Source organism: Stegodyphus dumicola, chromosome 7, assembly GCF_044657685.1.
Source record: "Stegodyphus dumicola isolate Sdum_Otavi_A_Nest chromosome 7, ASM4465768v1".
Lineage (NCBI taxonomy): Eukaryota > Metazoa > Arthropoda > Arachnida > Araneae > Eresidae > Stegodyphus > Stegodyphus dumicola.
The window spans coordinates 43763166-43779578 of record NC_140774.1 but is presented as its reverse complement, the minus strand read 5'-3'; the positions used below and the strand labels follow the sequence as shown (position 1 = coordinate 43779578).

Below are 16413 nucleotides of genomic sequence, written 5' to 3'. Positions count from 1 at the left end.
AGAAGCTGTGAGATCCTAAGCCTTTGTTTCGGAATTAAATCTATTTGCGTCTTCCACTATGGAAAAAGTGAGTCTTGTATACTTGCCATGAAATTTTTACATTATACGTGGATAACTTTATATAAGGTCACGGAGACATAGGTAGGGATTGAAAGCCTTCAGAATTGATTCCTGCTAAGCTATGGATTTCTTCTAGCTACCAACTTCCCTGGTGACAGCAGTATAAACTCTGTTATCGATTTATTGTTTGACAGCGGAAACTCTTTCTTCGATTTCAACTTTATTTTCATTTCTATCAATTCTGCCTTATATTTCCTCTTGAGCTGCTTCAATCTTTTCTTGAACTTGATGCCGCTTTCCATCTTTCCTTGATCTTCTTCCACGTTTTCTTGGAATCCAGCTGTCTTAGTTTCTACTAGATCGCTCTTATTCTTGGCATTCCCTGTTATTCCTGGCATTCAATCCCACTTCTTTTCTATGCAAGAATACTTGTAGTTGTTCTCAAAGAACGTCGAATTCAAGGCAATGCATTTACTCCCCCCCCAAAAAAAAACCCAAGCGAGTATAAGCTCGCACTTTAATCTTTCAGTATTCTTTTTGAGTTAAAAACTAAACGCTGATACTCTCTCCGGACTTGTATAATTTTCCCCATCCACCGTCCGCTGAGAAATGTCCGAAATTTCCAGTACCATTGATTTCTTAAAATTGCTGGAAGGCATGCACAGTTACAGTTACACAGGGATCAAAGCAAAATATTGTTAAATAGTCACCATACTCGGCGATTTTTAGCAATTTGGATAGAATGCCAAATTTAGCCAAAAAAAAAAAATTCATAGACAAAACCATCGCCAATTTGGCACTATCTCCCCAAAATTCAAAAGAGATTTAACCCTGCAATTTTATTTTTCCAGCGATGCTTCTCATTCTCAAGCCTTTCATATTACATTCTGCACGAGGTACTATAATTTACATATAATTTCAGTAAAATTCTTTACATGTATATAAAAAAATTCGTAACCGAAGGCCGTTATTTCCGAAATGATAGTAAACCGGAACAATTTATTTAAATTAATATAGAATGGATTTTTCTATTCTATTCTATTTAGAATGGAAATTCCATTTCTGGATAAAAATGATCGTTTATTTAAACTTTACACAGAACTTTGTACACGATTCCATAATCAAAATGCAAATCGTTGAAGTTAAAACAAGAAAATAAATAAATAAATAAAAACACCATATTAAACAGGTAAAAAAAATCTGAAAGTTTTAGATTTTACATTATGCCCAAAGGGGCGTTTTGCTCATTTACAGACACATATACTATTTGAGAATATTTAGGCTAATGTCCCTTTGGGCTAAAAATACTTTAAAATAGCAAATCTTTAGAATTTCCGATAGACGGTCTCGCACGCTGGAGAGAAAAATATTTTTTTTCGTGGAGTATTGCTATTGCTCGCATTGAAATTGTGTTTGTTATTCAAAAATTCGTTAAGGTTTTACAAAATATGAAATAGCCAATAAAATAAATTCCAAACTCGGGCTTCCAGGTGCCCATATTCGGGTGGAGGTTTACGTTATTCAAAATTTGATGGCTCTAAGTACCGTTGTTTTTGCACATTGCGAGAAACGTACATACATTCCTTTCGATTCTTCATTACTTAATTTCTTTAAATATAATACAGGGCGATAATATTTGGTGGCAACAATTGAAAAATGAAACGGATATTTATAGTGAACCGACGCAAAAGGTCTTAATTGTTATTGTACAGCAATTTTTATTATAATTGCTTAATTATTATATTTTATTGTATAATTTTCATTATGTTATTAGTACAATGAATTATAATAATGTTACTGCAATTGATTAGAATAATTTTAAGATAAGAAATAATTATTTTGATTAATAATTATTATGTACATTTTTTATGTTTGAGCTTAACTGTATGTATATTTATTATACACAAAAAAAAAAAAGAAATTTCTTAATAATTACTAATAATAAGTGATTATTATAGTTATTTAATTTCTTATGATAATTGATTATAGTAAAATAAATAATCATGTTATTTGTGATTTTTGTGCTAAAATCTGTATGCACTATTATTCATATTGGCTTGGGGAGGGGAACAAAATTAATTTTAGGAGGAAAAAAAAAAAAAAAAAAAAAAAACCCTAAAAATATTCTCTGTAGTTTTGAGATTATCCTGTTACAATACTAATATACGTTGCAATACAATACAGTACAAATTTTTTTGATAACAATACTGGAAAATGTTACGTTAAATCAACTAGGATCTGGACATATCCCTCTCAGATAAGTTGAAAACTTGTTGACCATTTATTCTGTACTACGAAAAGTATACATTCTATACTACTTCTGCTAAGAAATATAGTTTAATAATTTTTAGTAATCTTATTTTTGAAAGTAAACTACAGAATATGCACTGTTCTTATAAAATTCATTAATTATGAAAAAAAAAAAAAAAAAGATTCAGCATGCTTGGCTTCTAGATTTCAAATAAATAAGAAACTTAACATAATAAGAAACTTAATAAAATCCAGCGAAAAATTTCTCGTAGTAGAAACAGAATTGCCAATTTTCACTGCAAAGATTCTGTCTTGGAGATAGGAAGCAATAAGTCTAATACAATGATCGGGGAAGTTTAACCTGATAAGTTTGCATATAAGTCCCCGGTGCCATACCCTATCAAAAACTTTCGCAATATCAAGGAAAATGGCTTCAGTAGCGAACTTACAATTGAAACCGTCCATAATATAGTCGATAGCACAAAACAGCTGGTGATTAGTACTGTGAAGATGACGGAAGCCAAACTTTTCTTCTGGAATGTAGGAGCTCTGGGAAATAATTATATTAAGATGATATAGAATAATTTTTTTCAGCTATTTTAGAAAGTTGACTGAGAAGGTTGATTGGACGGTAGTTCTGTGAAAACGTTGCATTTTGATGCGGTTTTGGGAAGATGACGATGATGGCATATTTCCATACATTAAAAAAGAAAATTTTATAATAGAGTTGATTATCTTAGTAAGACAAGTGATGGCATTGATAGGAAGATGTTTCAGCGCCAGATTTTTAGCATTGGTAGAAATACCATCAACACCTGGAGCTTTTTAAGCTTTAATGAGCTAATATAATCGGCAACCAGCTTAGGCGTATCGAGGAATGTAAAGTTCGAAGGACCTGGGATTTTTAAGAAGGTATTAACAGTATCATTAACTTTGGACAAATGACATTGGGATTCGATCCTGAGTCTGTTATATGACAGACTCATATCGCTGCTGCAGTCCCGTGCGAGAGATTTTGATATTCGAATTGCTTTGTAATGTGAACATTTTGATTAGCTCTCGCGGTTGCTACAATTGTTGATAATTTCCAGGCTCAACTTCTTTCCTGCATTCACCGTTTTTTTTTTTTTTTTTTTTACCTCTGTTGTTGGGAAAGGTCTTATTAATATTCGGATAAAACAGGATACGTAATGCCTTCAAAAAACATATATTTAAAATAAATGTTGCGATACTTTGGTCACAGCTTATAGGTTATGATTTATGTATTTTAAATTTTAATGTTTTGGGGATATTTAAAATTTTGCTTTTTGAGTTCCGGCTCTTCAGAAATTAATTTTCACAGTTTGGCAACATTGGGAATAACGTAAAGCGAAAGACAGTAAATGATCAGTTGTTTATTATGCTTCGGAGGGGAGGCTGCTCTATGTTTTCATCTGCAATGGCTGCATGTTACATGTTGCGTGGTACAGGATGCTCTTCAACCGGTATTTTAAAGCAGAATGTCATTGCGAAATGTAAATCTGTGATTGGCATTAGAAATTTATTTGTATCTCCCCTTTCTTGCAATGTGTTCAGTGAACCTGATGGTCCAAAAGTTACCACACAAAATGTTCCTGGTCCCAAATCGCTGTCGCTGAAGAAAGAGCTTAGTAATCTTCAAAATACTGTTGCTGTTCAGCTTTTCATTAATTACAGCAAATCTTATGGCAACTATATATGCGATGCCGATGACAATATATTTTTGGATGTATATAATCAAATATCATCCATGCCTCTGGGTTATAACCACCCTGCTCTATTAGATGCAATGAAAAACCCGGCTAATATGGTAGCATTTGTAAATCGGCCTGCGTTAGGAGTTTTACCCCCTGCCGACTTTGTTGATAAGCTGCATGCCAGTATTATGTCAGTTGCCCCACCAGGTATGAAAGAAATTCAGACCATGGCCTGTGGTTCTTGCTCTAATGAGAATGCTTTTAAAGCCGTATGTTTTTGGTATAAATATAAAGAACGTGGCGGAAACCCTCCTACAGAGCAGGAACTCCAAAGTTGTATGATAAATAAAGAGCCTGGTTGTGCACCATTAAGTATTATGTCATTTATGGGTGGTTTTCATGGTCGTACATTTGGAGCTCTTGCCACAACTCATTCAAAACCAATTCACAAATTAGATGTTCCTTCCTTTGACTGGCCTATTGCTAATTTTCCCAGGTATAAATATCCACTTGAAGAATTTGAGAAAGAAAACAATTCTGAAGATGCAAAATCTCTTGCTCATGTTGAAGAGTTAATCGAAGAGTACAAGAAGAAAGGCACTCCTGTAGCTGGTTTGATCGTGGAGCCTATACAAGCAGAAGGAGGAGATAATCATGCTTCTGATAATTTTTTTTGCAAGCTGAGGAAAATCTGCTTAGATAAAAATGTTGCATTCATTTGTGATGAAGTTCAGACTGGATGTGGACCAACGGGTAAATTCTGGGCACATGAACATTGGGGATTAGATGTTCCTCCTGATATGGTAACTTTTAGCAAAAAAATGTTAACAGGTGGCTACTTTTACAGGGAAGAGTTTCGACCAAGAGAACCATATCGGGTTTTTAATACTTGGTTAGGAGATCCCTCTAAAATGGTACTTTTGGAGCAAGTTATTAAAGTAATTAAAGAGCAGAATCTCCTGAAAAATATGGAAGTCACTGGAGCTCATTTATTAAAAGGTATAAAGGAATTACAAGGGAAATATCAAAATAAAATTTTCAATGCACGTGGCAGGGGCACTTTTGCAGCATTAGATTTTGTGGATGCCGAAGCTAGGGATAAAACTATAAAAGCGTTACATAAACAAGGCATCCACTGTGGGGGCAGTGGTGTTAAAACCTTAAGAATAAGAACTGCTTTAATATTTCAGCCCAAGCATGCGGATATTTTTCTAGACCGTCTAAATCAAGTATTAGGAGAGGAATTTTAATTTCTTTTTATTAAAATTTATGAAATTATAAAAATATATATTTCCTACAAGAAAGAGGCCATATAGTAAATTATAAACATTTATGCCAATGAAAAATTGTTTTACTTATTATAAGAGATTTATTTTATAAATTTTTAATAAAATTCTCTGTAGCAGAATTTTGAAAGTTAGGGTTATTATAATTGTATATAGCAACTTTACCAAATTATTAGCTCATATGGGATATTATATATTTTTACATTTTATAGTTGTATTATTTCTCTATTTGTATTGGTAACAAATTGCTGTGTAAACCAGATTATACTCAAAATTGTTATTTGTATGTACGAACTGAATTCAATCATGATCATGTAATCCCAAAGGAAAAAATATAAATGAGAAAATAGCACTGTATAAACATTTCAAATCATGATGAATCATTAAGTGCACTAAATTGCCATGAAAGAACTGTGGACTTTCTTATTGAAGCTTTTTTGGATTACCTAATAATCAGCTTTGTAACATTTTTATTATTTTTTGTTCTCATATATGCATCTACTTATATATTATAGCTATTATAGTTTTTGTAATGAATTAACTAAAAAATTTTCTCCCTAATTTTTAGTTCAGATTACTTGTTGATATTAAGATAAAATTAATTTATAAATATGCTAGCATTTTGATATGATGTTAATACTTTGTTAAAAATGACAATAAAGATAACCTTTTTTTTTAATTTAAGATTGTAAGTCTAAATAATTATGTGAATAAAATAATGTTTTCATACAATTCAAATGGTAATTCCAATTAGCATCACTGAGCAAATAAAATAATGTATATATAATAAGCTGAATATTTGTTAAATACATATATTTTAATTGATTTTTCAATGTTAATGATATATGATTGTTTTAAATTTGGCCAAAATTTTGTTTATATTTTTAAGAATATAGGTAAAGCTGTATATTAGGAAATGTAAATTATACCAAGTTTCACTTTTACTATTTACTTTGTATACTTTTATATTGAACTTTTATGCCATATATAAGGCAAAGTTTGATGGCAAATGCTATCAGAAAATTCTGATCAATTTAAGAGTAAACAAGGGATTAATCACTGAGAAACAGAATAACCTGATTATCTGTTGACTAATGGAATGATTATATTTTTGACTTCTGGAATTCATTTAAGACTATTTAATAGTCATACTTACTTGGGATTCATTTATCTTCAGTGTACAGTTTAGAAATAAAAGATGAAAACTAAGCTATGCAGTCAGATGTGCATTATTCTTCAAGAATTTTATTTTATTGTTGTTATTTAAAATTTTAGCATTTTATTATAGTAATTTATTTTACGATATTATTTGTTACTGTTTTGTTGCTTCTGTTGTATCATTACTCATTAAAATTAAGTTATGAAAAATATTATTGTAATATGTTACACTATAATGTATTTTTCATATGTCATGAAGTCACCTTAAGATATGGTACCTGTAGTGCCTGATAGAGAGTCTTAGAAAGCATGACTGTAGGTGATGATCAATACCTGTGTTCTATTGTAAATATTAGATATTTTTTGAGGTGGTTGCCGAGAGAGGTTTCATTCTGGTTCAGTTAATAATAAAGCCTGAAACTTTAATTGCTTGAATGAAATTTGAATCATTTTACTGTTTTGTAGTTGCCAATTTCATGCTCTACCTATAGAGAGTTTTATGAACGATTGTAACTGATTCATGGCCTTGCATATGACATTGGCCATAAGCTTTGAACTTTATATTACAGTTACATTAGTGAGGCATTACTGTGCTGTGCCCAGTTCCATTCCAGTATTGGGAAAAATATGCCACAATAATGTTCTTATCTAGTATCTTTTCTTGCTTCCAGTTTTTTTACAGTACTTTCGTACTGATATTTTGTGTATATTCCACATAGCCACCAAAGTTATTATATGTTTATGCCATCATGGTTAGTAGCCTTTTTGGTAAAATCCTAGGAAAGCCCCATACCCTTGGTGACAAACTGAGAAAGTGCAAAATCACCCACTGCTTCACATGTTTCTCAAAATCACAAACTTGAAAATAATAAGTCAAAGAACTGCCAAACTCGGTATCTGTGTACACATTGACCTATTTTCACTTAAAAAACACCAGAGAATTGCACAAACTTGGCATTGTGCACTCCCTTGGCTTTGTCCATGTACTCATTAATACACATCGCCAACCAAAATCATTTGTGCCAAAGGTGTGGACTCTGCTAGGATACTACTATTTAAGAGGACAGCTTTTTTTTTTTTTTTTTTTTTTTTTTTTTTAATTTATATGTCAGCCATATTATAAATATAATAAACAAAATTGCATTTTAAGGAGATGTTTGACTTCCAGCTACAGAATGCAATTGAAATGCCCAAACAGAGTTTAAATTAGCCCATTGGAGCCTGGATCTAAGTACTTCTAATTTTAATAAAATCTTAGTCCCAAGTAAGAGTCGCAAATAATGCAGTAATCAGAGTCCCAAATAAGATTAGCTTCCTGGTAGATTTGCAATGCTATCATAAATTTTTTTCATTATCATCAATTTAATGTAATTTAATAATATTTTTATTTACTTTTTTACATTTAATTGTAATTATTTGTGTTTATATTAAGTATTTTATATACTTCTAATGGCAATTAGATTGATTCGCCATTTGTAGTGGTCTTCCACAGGCCTATAGGACTTCTAATTTTAGGAATTAAGTTTTTTGTCCAAACAGTGTATGTAAATAACAAACAGTTTGTACTCAGATAATAAGGGACAGTGGCATAGTTTGAGGGGGCAGCACAGTTTTGGTAGTGGCGTTTCTAGCACAAACATTATTTTATAGGGATTAATCATGTGGATTGTCAAAGCACATAAAGAATAATGAGGTTCTAAATTGCATACCAGATTAAATCGAAGGATAAAAAATAGTTTTAACTTCAGATAAAGTGTTCAAAGAAATCATGAAGAGATTTCAACAGCTACATATGCTTCTTATATGTTTTTTATTCCATCAAAACTTTTGAATGAAAATTATGAAAGCACCACTAAATTATGCTCATGCTGATAAGAAAAGAATTTCTGATTACGAGTTGTATTTTCATTAGTATTAAGGAAAATGAAACAGGAATGTGTCCAAATATTAAAATACCAATGAGAACTTTTTTATAATAGCTGGATGTGTTATTCCTTGTGAAAAGAGTTATCTAAATGAAAATCATATGAGAAGTATGTGAAAACTACAAATGTTTATTTTGCATTAAAAAAAATTTTTTTTAACAGAATTGCCATGTTTTTGTCATATTTTTGAATTTGAATGCAAGAATAGCAAATTCATGGTAGCATACTTGCATGCAAGTAAATTTATTCACATTATTTTAAACCATCATTTAGCTGAATATTATCTGTCGAATGTAAAAGTGTTAGTATTGGTTATAAAAAATTTTCTCTTGAAGTGTCTTTATTTCTTATAAAATGCTTCTTTTCAGCATTATGAACAGAATTATATATATGAGCTGTAAATTAAGCTATACAAGCATGATCCGTCAATTCAGAAATTCACCAATGAAATGGCAACTTTTCATAGGGGTGTGGATAATCAAAAAGTTAAGGAAAGAAAAATATGTAACCATTAAGAGCATGCTCCATACTGTCTTTATCAGGCCTTGAAAATGATATGAAATCTGATTAGCTGTTGATGTCTGTGCTGTGTATTTCATTTTGAAATTTGTGTTCCTCGAGATTCTTTCTAAAGTTGCCAGTGTGTTTAAATTCTAATTATAATAAGTATACATTTTTAAATTTCCCAGATTGAATGCATAACTTATAATTTCAGAGTATGTATTTCTTCATTCCAAGCGTATAACTGATATATCCTTACTATAATTTTGTAAATAATACATGTTTGAATATAAATTTTATACTTTAAATTTGAATATAAATTTTATCCTTTTCATTTTAAAGTATTCAACATACATTGTACAGTGCATTTGGGAAATTTTTATGTCTCTGTTCTTAAACTGTTATAATTTTGTATAATTTGATGAACTTACCTGACTGGTTGTCAGGCTTCCTATATGTTAAGTATTCATGTTTCTGCACTTTCAAAATTCCCAAGTGTTTCATGAAATTCTTTTCAGTATTTTAGGTATCGCGATGCCAAAAATTCTTCCATACTTTGTATTCCATTTGTTGTTAATTAAATGCTTAACAATCTACTTCTTGATACATCATCCATGGAATTATATCAGGAAGTAGTATAATTCTTAAATGATTTTTTTATTGAAAAATATTTGGTTGTAACGAAAGTTTTCCATTAAAAAGTATTAGTAAAACAAAACATGAAACCAATACTTTAGCAGTGGCGTAGCTAGGGTGGGGCAAGGGGGGACATCTGTCCCCGGGTGCAGCATACAGGGGGCGCCAAATTGAAGTTAGGAAATTTTAGAATGAAATATTTTCTGTTCTTGGCACAGATAAAGGGACGCAAAATCTTCAGTTGTCCCCGGGCGCTGAAAACCTTAGCTACGCTACTGTACTTTAGTGAGGTTAGAAATCACCACCCAAATCTATGATTTTCTGCCAAAGTTTTGGCAATTTTTCAAAGCCTTTATCTCAGAAATGTCATGGCCTTAAGTCCAATAAAAATCAACCTCATTTTTGACATCCCATGCAGAATGGAAAACAGTAGCTGCAGATGTGAAAAAAAGTCTGTAGGACTGATGTCGGGGCTATATGCTGGTTGTGGCAAAAGGTATCATTCGAGTCCATACATAGTCTATCTGCTGATTGCAGACACATGTGGTCTTGCATTATTTTAATTGAATATTACCTTTTTGCACTCAAACTCAGTTCAACATTTTTCCTTGGTAGCAGTGTCAACACAGACTAGCATCTCGCTGTACAGCTTATTGTCAAAGGTTTTATTTTTTTTTTCCAGATACTCTTTGTGGATAATACCACGGCAGTCCTACACAAAGCTTAATCTTTTTTGTTATTGCACTTTACAATGCTGCGGATGGGGTCACCAGGTTCAGACCCATCCCCTTTTTGGTCTGTGTTGTTAAAGTAAATCCACTTTTCATCACAAGTGATGAGCCGCTTCAGAATTTTGTCTTCCTGCTGATAATCCAGCGGATAAGTGCAGACCCTGTCTGTCCTTGAGTCTTGCTCTTGAGACTCAAGGACAGACTTGAGTCAGCTCATGGGAAGCCCAGCAATTGAACTTGTGTCAAATTTATGTGATGCATAGCACAACTAATGGACAGGGCACTAACTCCTTAGCAAGCAGTCAAGTGGTTGCATGCTGATCTTCTTCCACAATTTCTTGCAAGCAGGCCTCATCAGCATCATTAGGCTGGTCTGAGTGCTCTATTTCCTGAATGTCATAGTCTGGTTTTTTAACTTTCAATACCAAACCTTCACAGTGTCACATGATACAACATTAGTACATAAAACAGCTATAATGCTACCTGTAATAATAATAAAAAGAATGGCGAAAAAAATAATATCAAATATATAAAGCAAAAATTTAAAAAAAAAAAAAATCTGAAGCTTTCAGATTTTACATGATGATTAAAGGGACCTTTTTTTAACCTTTTGTGTGTTATCTGTATTTATTAAATGCTCTTTGCACTTAAACCATAAAATTTAACTCAACAGCAATATTGCAAAATAATTTTAAAATGGACGTATCTTTAGAATATCCGATACACAGTCTCGTGCGCTGGAGATAAAATTTTTTTTTTCCGTGCAGTTTTGCCATTGCTCGCTTTGAAGTCATTCAGTTTATTAATTGAAAATGAATTGAAGTGTTACAAAATATGAAACTGATAAGAAAACAAATTTCAAATTCGGGCTTCCGCATGCCCATATTCGGTGGAAGATTGCATTATTCAGAATTTAATGGCTCTAGGTACCGTTGTTTTATCACAATGCGAGAAACATACATACATTTATGAAGATTCTTCATTATGTGATTTCTTTAAATATAATACAGGGCGATAATATTTGGTGGCAACAATTTGAAAAGTTAATCAACATTTAAAGTTTTCAACGCAAAATGCCAGATCGAAATCAAAAATAGTATCTTCCATATAGTTGATTAAGGTATCTTTTTAAAAGTAATCTGTTTTGTCATATTTAAAATTAATACACAACTGTATTTTATGCTTTTTATCAGAATATTTTGTTTTTCATAACATATTGTTTAAAATGCATGTCAAATCTTTGTGACGTCATTATAGAGTAAATAATATTCCAAAATTAATAATTATTTTAAAATATGCAAATATAATGAATTACTACTTCATTCAAATATAATAATGAAGTGTTGTTGATTTTTAAATTTAAATTATGTCATCAATTGATTAAGAAACTGTATATTGATAAGTTGATTGTTGTAGCATTTTATAAATCATCTGCAATAAATAATTTTATCCCGTAATTTGTCTCTTATAATCTCAGACGTTTGTTTTTTAAATTTAGATCATATCGATGATCAAATTTCACCAGTCCTTCAACTCACTGTGATCAGAGTGAACAGATTTTAATTATACTGTTGCATGTATATACACTGTATGTGTAAGCTAGGAATAGCAAGATCCCAGGTACTTTACAGTTATTAAAAGTTCATTGTAAAGTATGTTTTAGTGATTAAGAAGTTAAACAAAATTTAAATCCTAATAAGTAAGAATTTATTCAGTTATATAAATGCAGTCTTATGTGAATGTGTTGTTCTAACCTTTATCATTTGAAGAATATTTCAGCCAGTTTCTAATAAATTTGAATATGGTATGTGCTATATATGTGGTCCACTCAAAATTTGTATCTCAACAGTTGAGAAAATGAATTTTGTATGGTATTTATTTATTTTTCTGTGTATTTTTTCTACTTTTTTTTAAGAAAATATCTTTTATCTTCACTTGGAAAACTTACAATCATTATTTTTCACTTGTAAAATGTTCGTCAGAAGCAATCGAATGAAAATGGGGAATTTAATTTCCTTTCACGTTGGAAGTCTTTGACATAAAATAGTCACTTCTGTCGACTACTTTGTTCATTGGACAAGATTTATTATAGTAGCTATTATGCATTTCAGAAAAAATTTTTAAAATATAAAATAAAGGTACTTGTTTTTAATCTGTCAGATATATATATGGTAGACACTAGTGTAAATTTTAGGGTGATTTGAGTAATAATTATTCTATTCTTCAATAATGATGGTGGTTCATGCTAACATTTTGATTGACAATTCAGTTTCCAGTAAATCCAACAGATCATCACAAAAATAAAAACTGAAATGATACCAAAGTTTTCAACGCATAAAGTTATCTAAAATAAAACATATAGAGTGCTGAAAGAATGCACTAATAATTGTTGCAAGAGGCAGATGACCACATCTTAAACTCGTACATTTTCAATCTATCACTTATTTTGGCAGTTACGAAACCTCTGTCTGCTGGATAACAAACACCAAATAAAACTGTTTAAATAATTTGAATGTATCTATAAATGTTTTTAAAATTAAAATATATGATCCATCTTAATTTACAGTGAAATAAGCATTATAACATTAGATTCAAATATATGATCCATCTTAATTTACAGTGAAATAAGCATTATAACATTAGATTCAAATATATGATCCATCTTAATTTACAGTGAAATAAGCATTATAACATTAGATTCAAATATATGATCCATCTTAATTTAAAGTGAAATAAGCATGATAACATTAGATTCAAATTTCTTAGCAGTAGTGTTGCTGGTTATAGTAAAATATTGATTTATATCCCTTCCCATGCCAGTTGGAGTGAAAAAGTTAAATGAACTAGTAACTATAATTTTTTTTAACTTAATTTGAAAAGTTTACTGTTGATTATATGCTTCAAATAAATGAGTGTTTTCTTCATACTATTTGCAACTGCTTATTTAGATTACAGCTGTTTATTGATTACAATAGAATTCTGAATATCTGATTACAGTATATTCTGAATATTTATACTTTCATTCAAAGTAAATTTTAAGCCAAGTAAAATTAAGCTAGTTAAGTTTTTATTCATTTTTTAAAAATTTAACTAATGCAAAGCAATAATATTAGTTTATTCATTTTTTAAAATTTAACTAATCCAAAGAGATAATATAGTGCATTACATATTTTTAAGGGGTTAATAAATAAAATGTGAATATTATAAAATGGTGAGTAAATATGTAGATTGTAAACATTAAAAGCAACCTATAGTGTGTAAGTGTATTGTTCTTTATTTATTCCATGAATCATGTAACTAGATTGAACAAAAGAAAAATGCAAAAATTTATAGCTATTATTGTTATATTGTTAATTTTATTATTTTAAAATTATAGCTCAGTTTAATTTCAGTTGAATGTACACAATAGTGTTCTGCGTTTTATGCATATAAAAAATTTCTGACTGAATGTAGTGAAAATAAAAATTGTATTATGGTATTTTTAGGTTTAGAACCTTTGTAAATGAGAATTAATTTCCTTGCTTTACTTCTTATTAGCTTATGATTTTGAAACTGCATGAAAATATAAGCTAATACAAATATTGTCATTAATTTGTTTTAACTGCATAAGGTTTGTTTTATGTAAAAAATTATTTTCTCAACTTTGTAATCAATCCGTCAGACAGAGATGTTGTAGTTGCCAAAATAGTTTTGACTACAATTTGAATAACTGCAATTTCTTTTTATTTTATTTTTTTTTTGAGGGGGGGAGGGAGTTAGTAGTTATCTTTCTCCAGACTCAAGGAACTTTGAAAATAAAATATTATATGCTTCAGATAATATGTTAATGCCTAAAAGCATGGTCACAACAAGATGGTTGCAACATGAAAGAATACATTTTAAGCCAACTATTGCTTGTTTTTTTCTAATTACCAGATCTTTATCTGTTAAGTAAAAACCTTATCTTTATTGAGTAAATTATGATAAAAGAGAAAGTTTCCTCACTTGTATAAATAGTAAATACGTATTTCACCTACAGAAAAAAAGGACCCTATTGTGCATATTTTTCAAATAGTTTGATGTATTTTGTTCATATTTATTATGGGTATGTGGAATTAGTCTGGTACAGAATGGATATCTGCGATGTTAGTCGCGACATCTACAGATGCAGGCTATCTGCAACATGTACAGATGAACTAGTCACAATAATTCCTTTTGATTCAGTTTCAAAAATTTTTCTCATTATTATTTATCTGTGATCTTTTATTAAAACATAGAATGTGAGATGTGATCAAATGTTATTGTTCTATTATGCAAAAATGCCAAAATATGCACTGCCTTTTGTGGCATATTGCTATTTGTTTCTATGTACACTGTATGCTGATTGTAACATCAATTTAATCGATGTAGTTAGTATAATACTATTATATATGTTCGCTACTACTGAATGTTTTTATATATTTTGATTCACTGTGCAATATTTAAGCAAAAAATAGTATTTTTGAGAGTGTTGAATTAAAATTAATGACATGAAGAAAATATTGGTGAAAAAGAAACATTTATTTGTTGTAACAATGAGTTCTAAGTTCTAATAATAGTTAACAGTTCGATGTCATGTGAAAGTGATACAATTTTATTAAATGTTATTCTGTTTTAAGCAATTAATGTAATTGCGTGTAATTTTATAATATTTCTATGCAGTTCATGCAGGGGCCTCGAATAACTTGCATTTTATTCATGTGCTTTCATTTTGTAATGTAAGATTTTATGGATAACTATATAAAACTTCGATTTAGAAGGGTTTTTTTTTTTTTTTTTTTCTATTTCTATTTTATCTGTTAAATGCTTGTGATATAAATGTGTTCTTTTTATTTTTTAAAATCTCTGTGCCAAATATTGTGTTAATATAATCCTTGTATTTTGTATTATGATGTTTGCCAAGACCAAAAAAAAAAAAAAAAAGCATGAAACTCGCTTAAGGTGAAAAATTAATTTTGAATCTTGATGTTGGAAAAAAAAATAGAATTGTTTTAATTTAATTCAGGCATTAATTCTATGCTGCATTTGGATTATGATTTTAGAAAAAACATGAATTGCGTTTTGTTTGTACCTAGTGTGTTGTGCAATTTAAAGTAATTTCTCGTACAAACTCAGCAGTTTTCCATTTATGTCATCGGTTAGATGATGTGCCATAATTAAATGTTATTTATGTATATGAGTAAAATAATGTATTTTAAATGTTCAACGCATTGTTTATTTTTATGTTAAACATTTCAAATAAATTACTTCTCACCAAAATTATGTTTTTGGTATTTTTTACTAATTTATGAGGGGAATAAAAGCAATTGTATTTTGAACGAATGAATGTTGATATTATTGGTATACACTTATTCACTGTTTACAGAATTGTATTAAATATTGTTAATGAAGTATGTAAAATTGATATTTCCAGGCTGGGACAAATAAAATGCACCAAGAACAGATCTAGCAGCTGAGTGGTGTTATAATTAACATAATATTTTCTAGTCCAATCTTCAAGTGTTCTGTACCAGTAACCGGTACAAAATGCCAAGCAGATATAAAACGGTGCTCTGTAACTCTATAAGTGAACCGCACATTTTTGCAATGAACACATACATTTTCAGTTCTACCCACTGATTTATATTTTTCTGCGTCACTTTTAGTTATCGATCAGACATACTATATATGAGTGAATTGTAAGCGAACTGTAAATAACACAAATGACTGCTATGAATGAGATATGCAAATATTACATAGGAACTCTGCAAATATGTGAACAGCACATGCGATGTTTATAAATATACTCATTGATATCGTTCAGTATAATGCATCTGAATAATTTCTTATTCCAAGTTACCGCTGACTTCTAGAGTAAATATTCTCTGAAAACTCACAATCACAATGCATAAAACACTGCTAAAATCTTATTCAGCACAGTCAGTCTTGACAGGATCTCTTTAATAACCACAGGTCATAAATATTCAATTTCCGAAGTAACTTTACAAAGTCTGCTACAAATATTAATATTCCATAGAGATTTTTGGTTGGGCCTAGCGGCAACAGAATGCTCCAGCAATTGAGTACAAATGCTGAGAGTCATCTAACAGGTGACACAGCAACTTAGCTGGTGGTAAGTAAGTAAGTCGAACCT

General features: G+C 30.3%; 1 protein-coding gene across 1 annotated transcript; it reads left to right on the top strand.

Annotated features, from left to right (window-relative positions):
- The first annotated feature begins 3686 nt into the window (after positions 1-3686).
- On the top strand, positions 3687-15598 carry Gabat (4-aminobutyrate aminotransferase). The gene has a single exon (XM_035361656.2). The coding sequence runs from the start codon at positions 3710-3712 to the stop codon at positions 5273-5275; it is 1566 nt and encodes a 521-aa protein (XP_035217547.1). The 5' UTR covers positions 3687-3709; the 3' UTR covers positions 5276-15598.
- Positions 15599-16413: the final 815 nt, after the last annotated feature.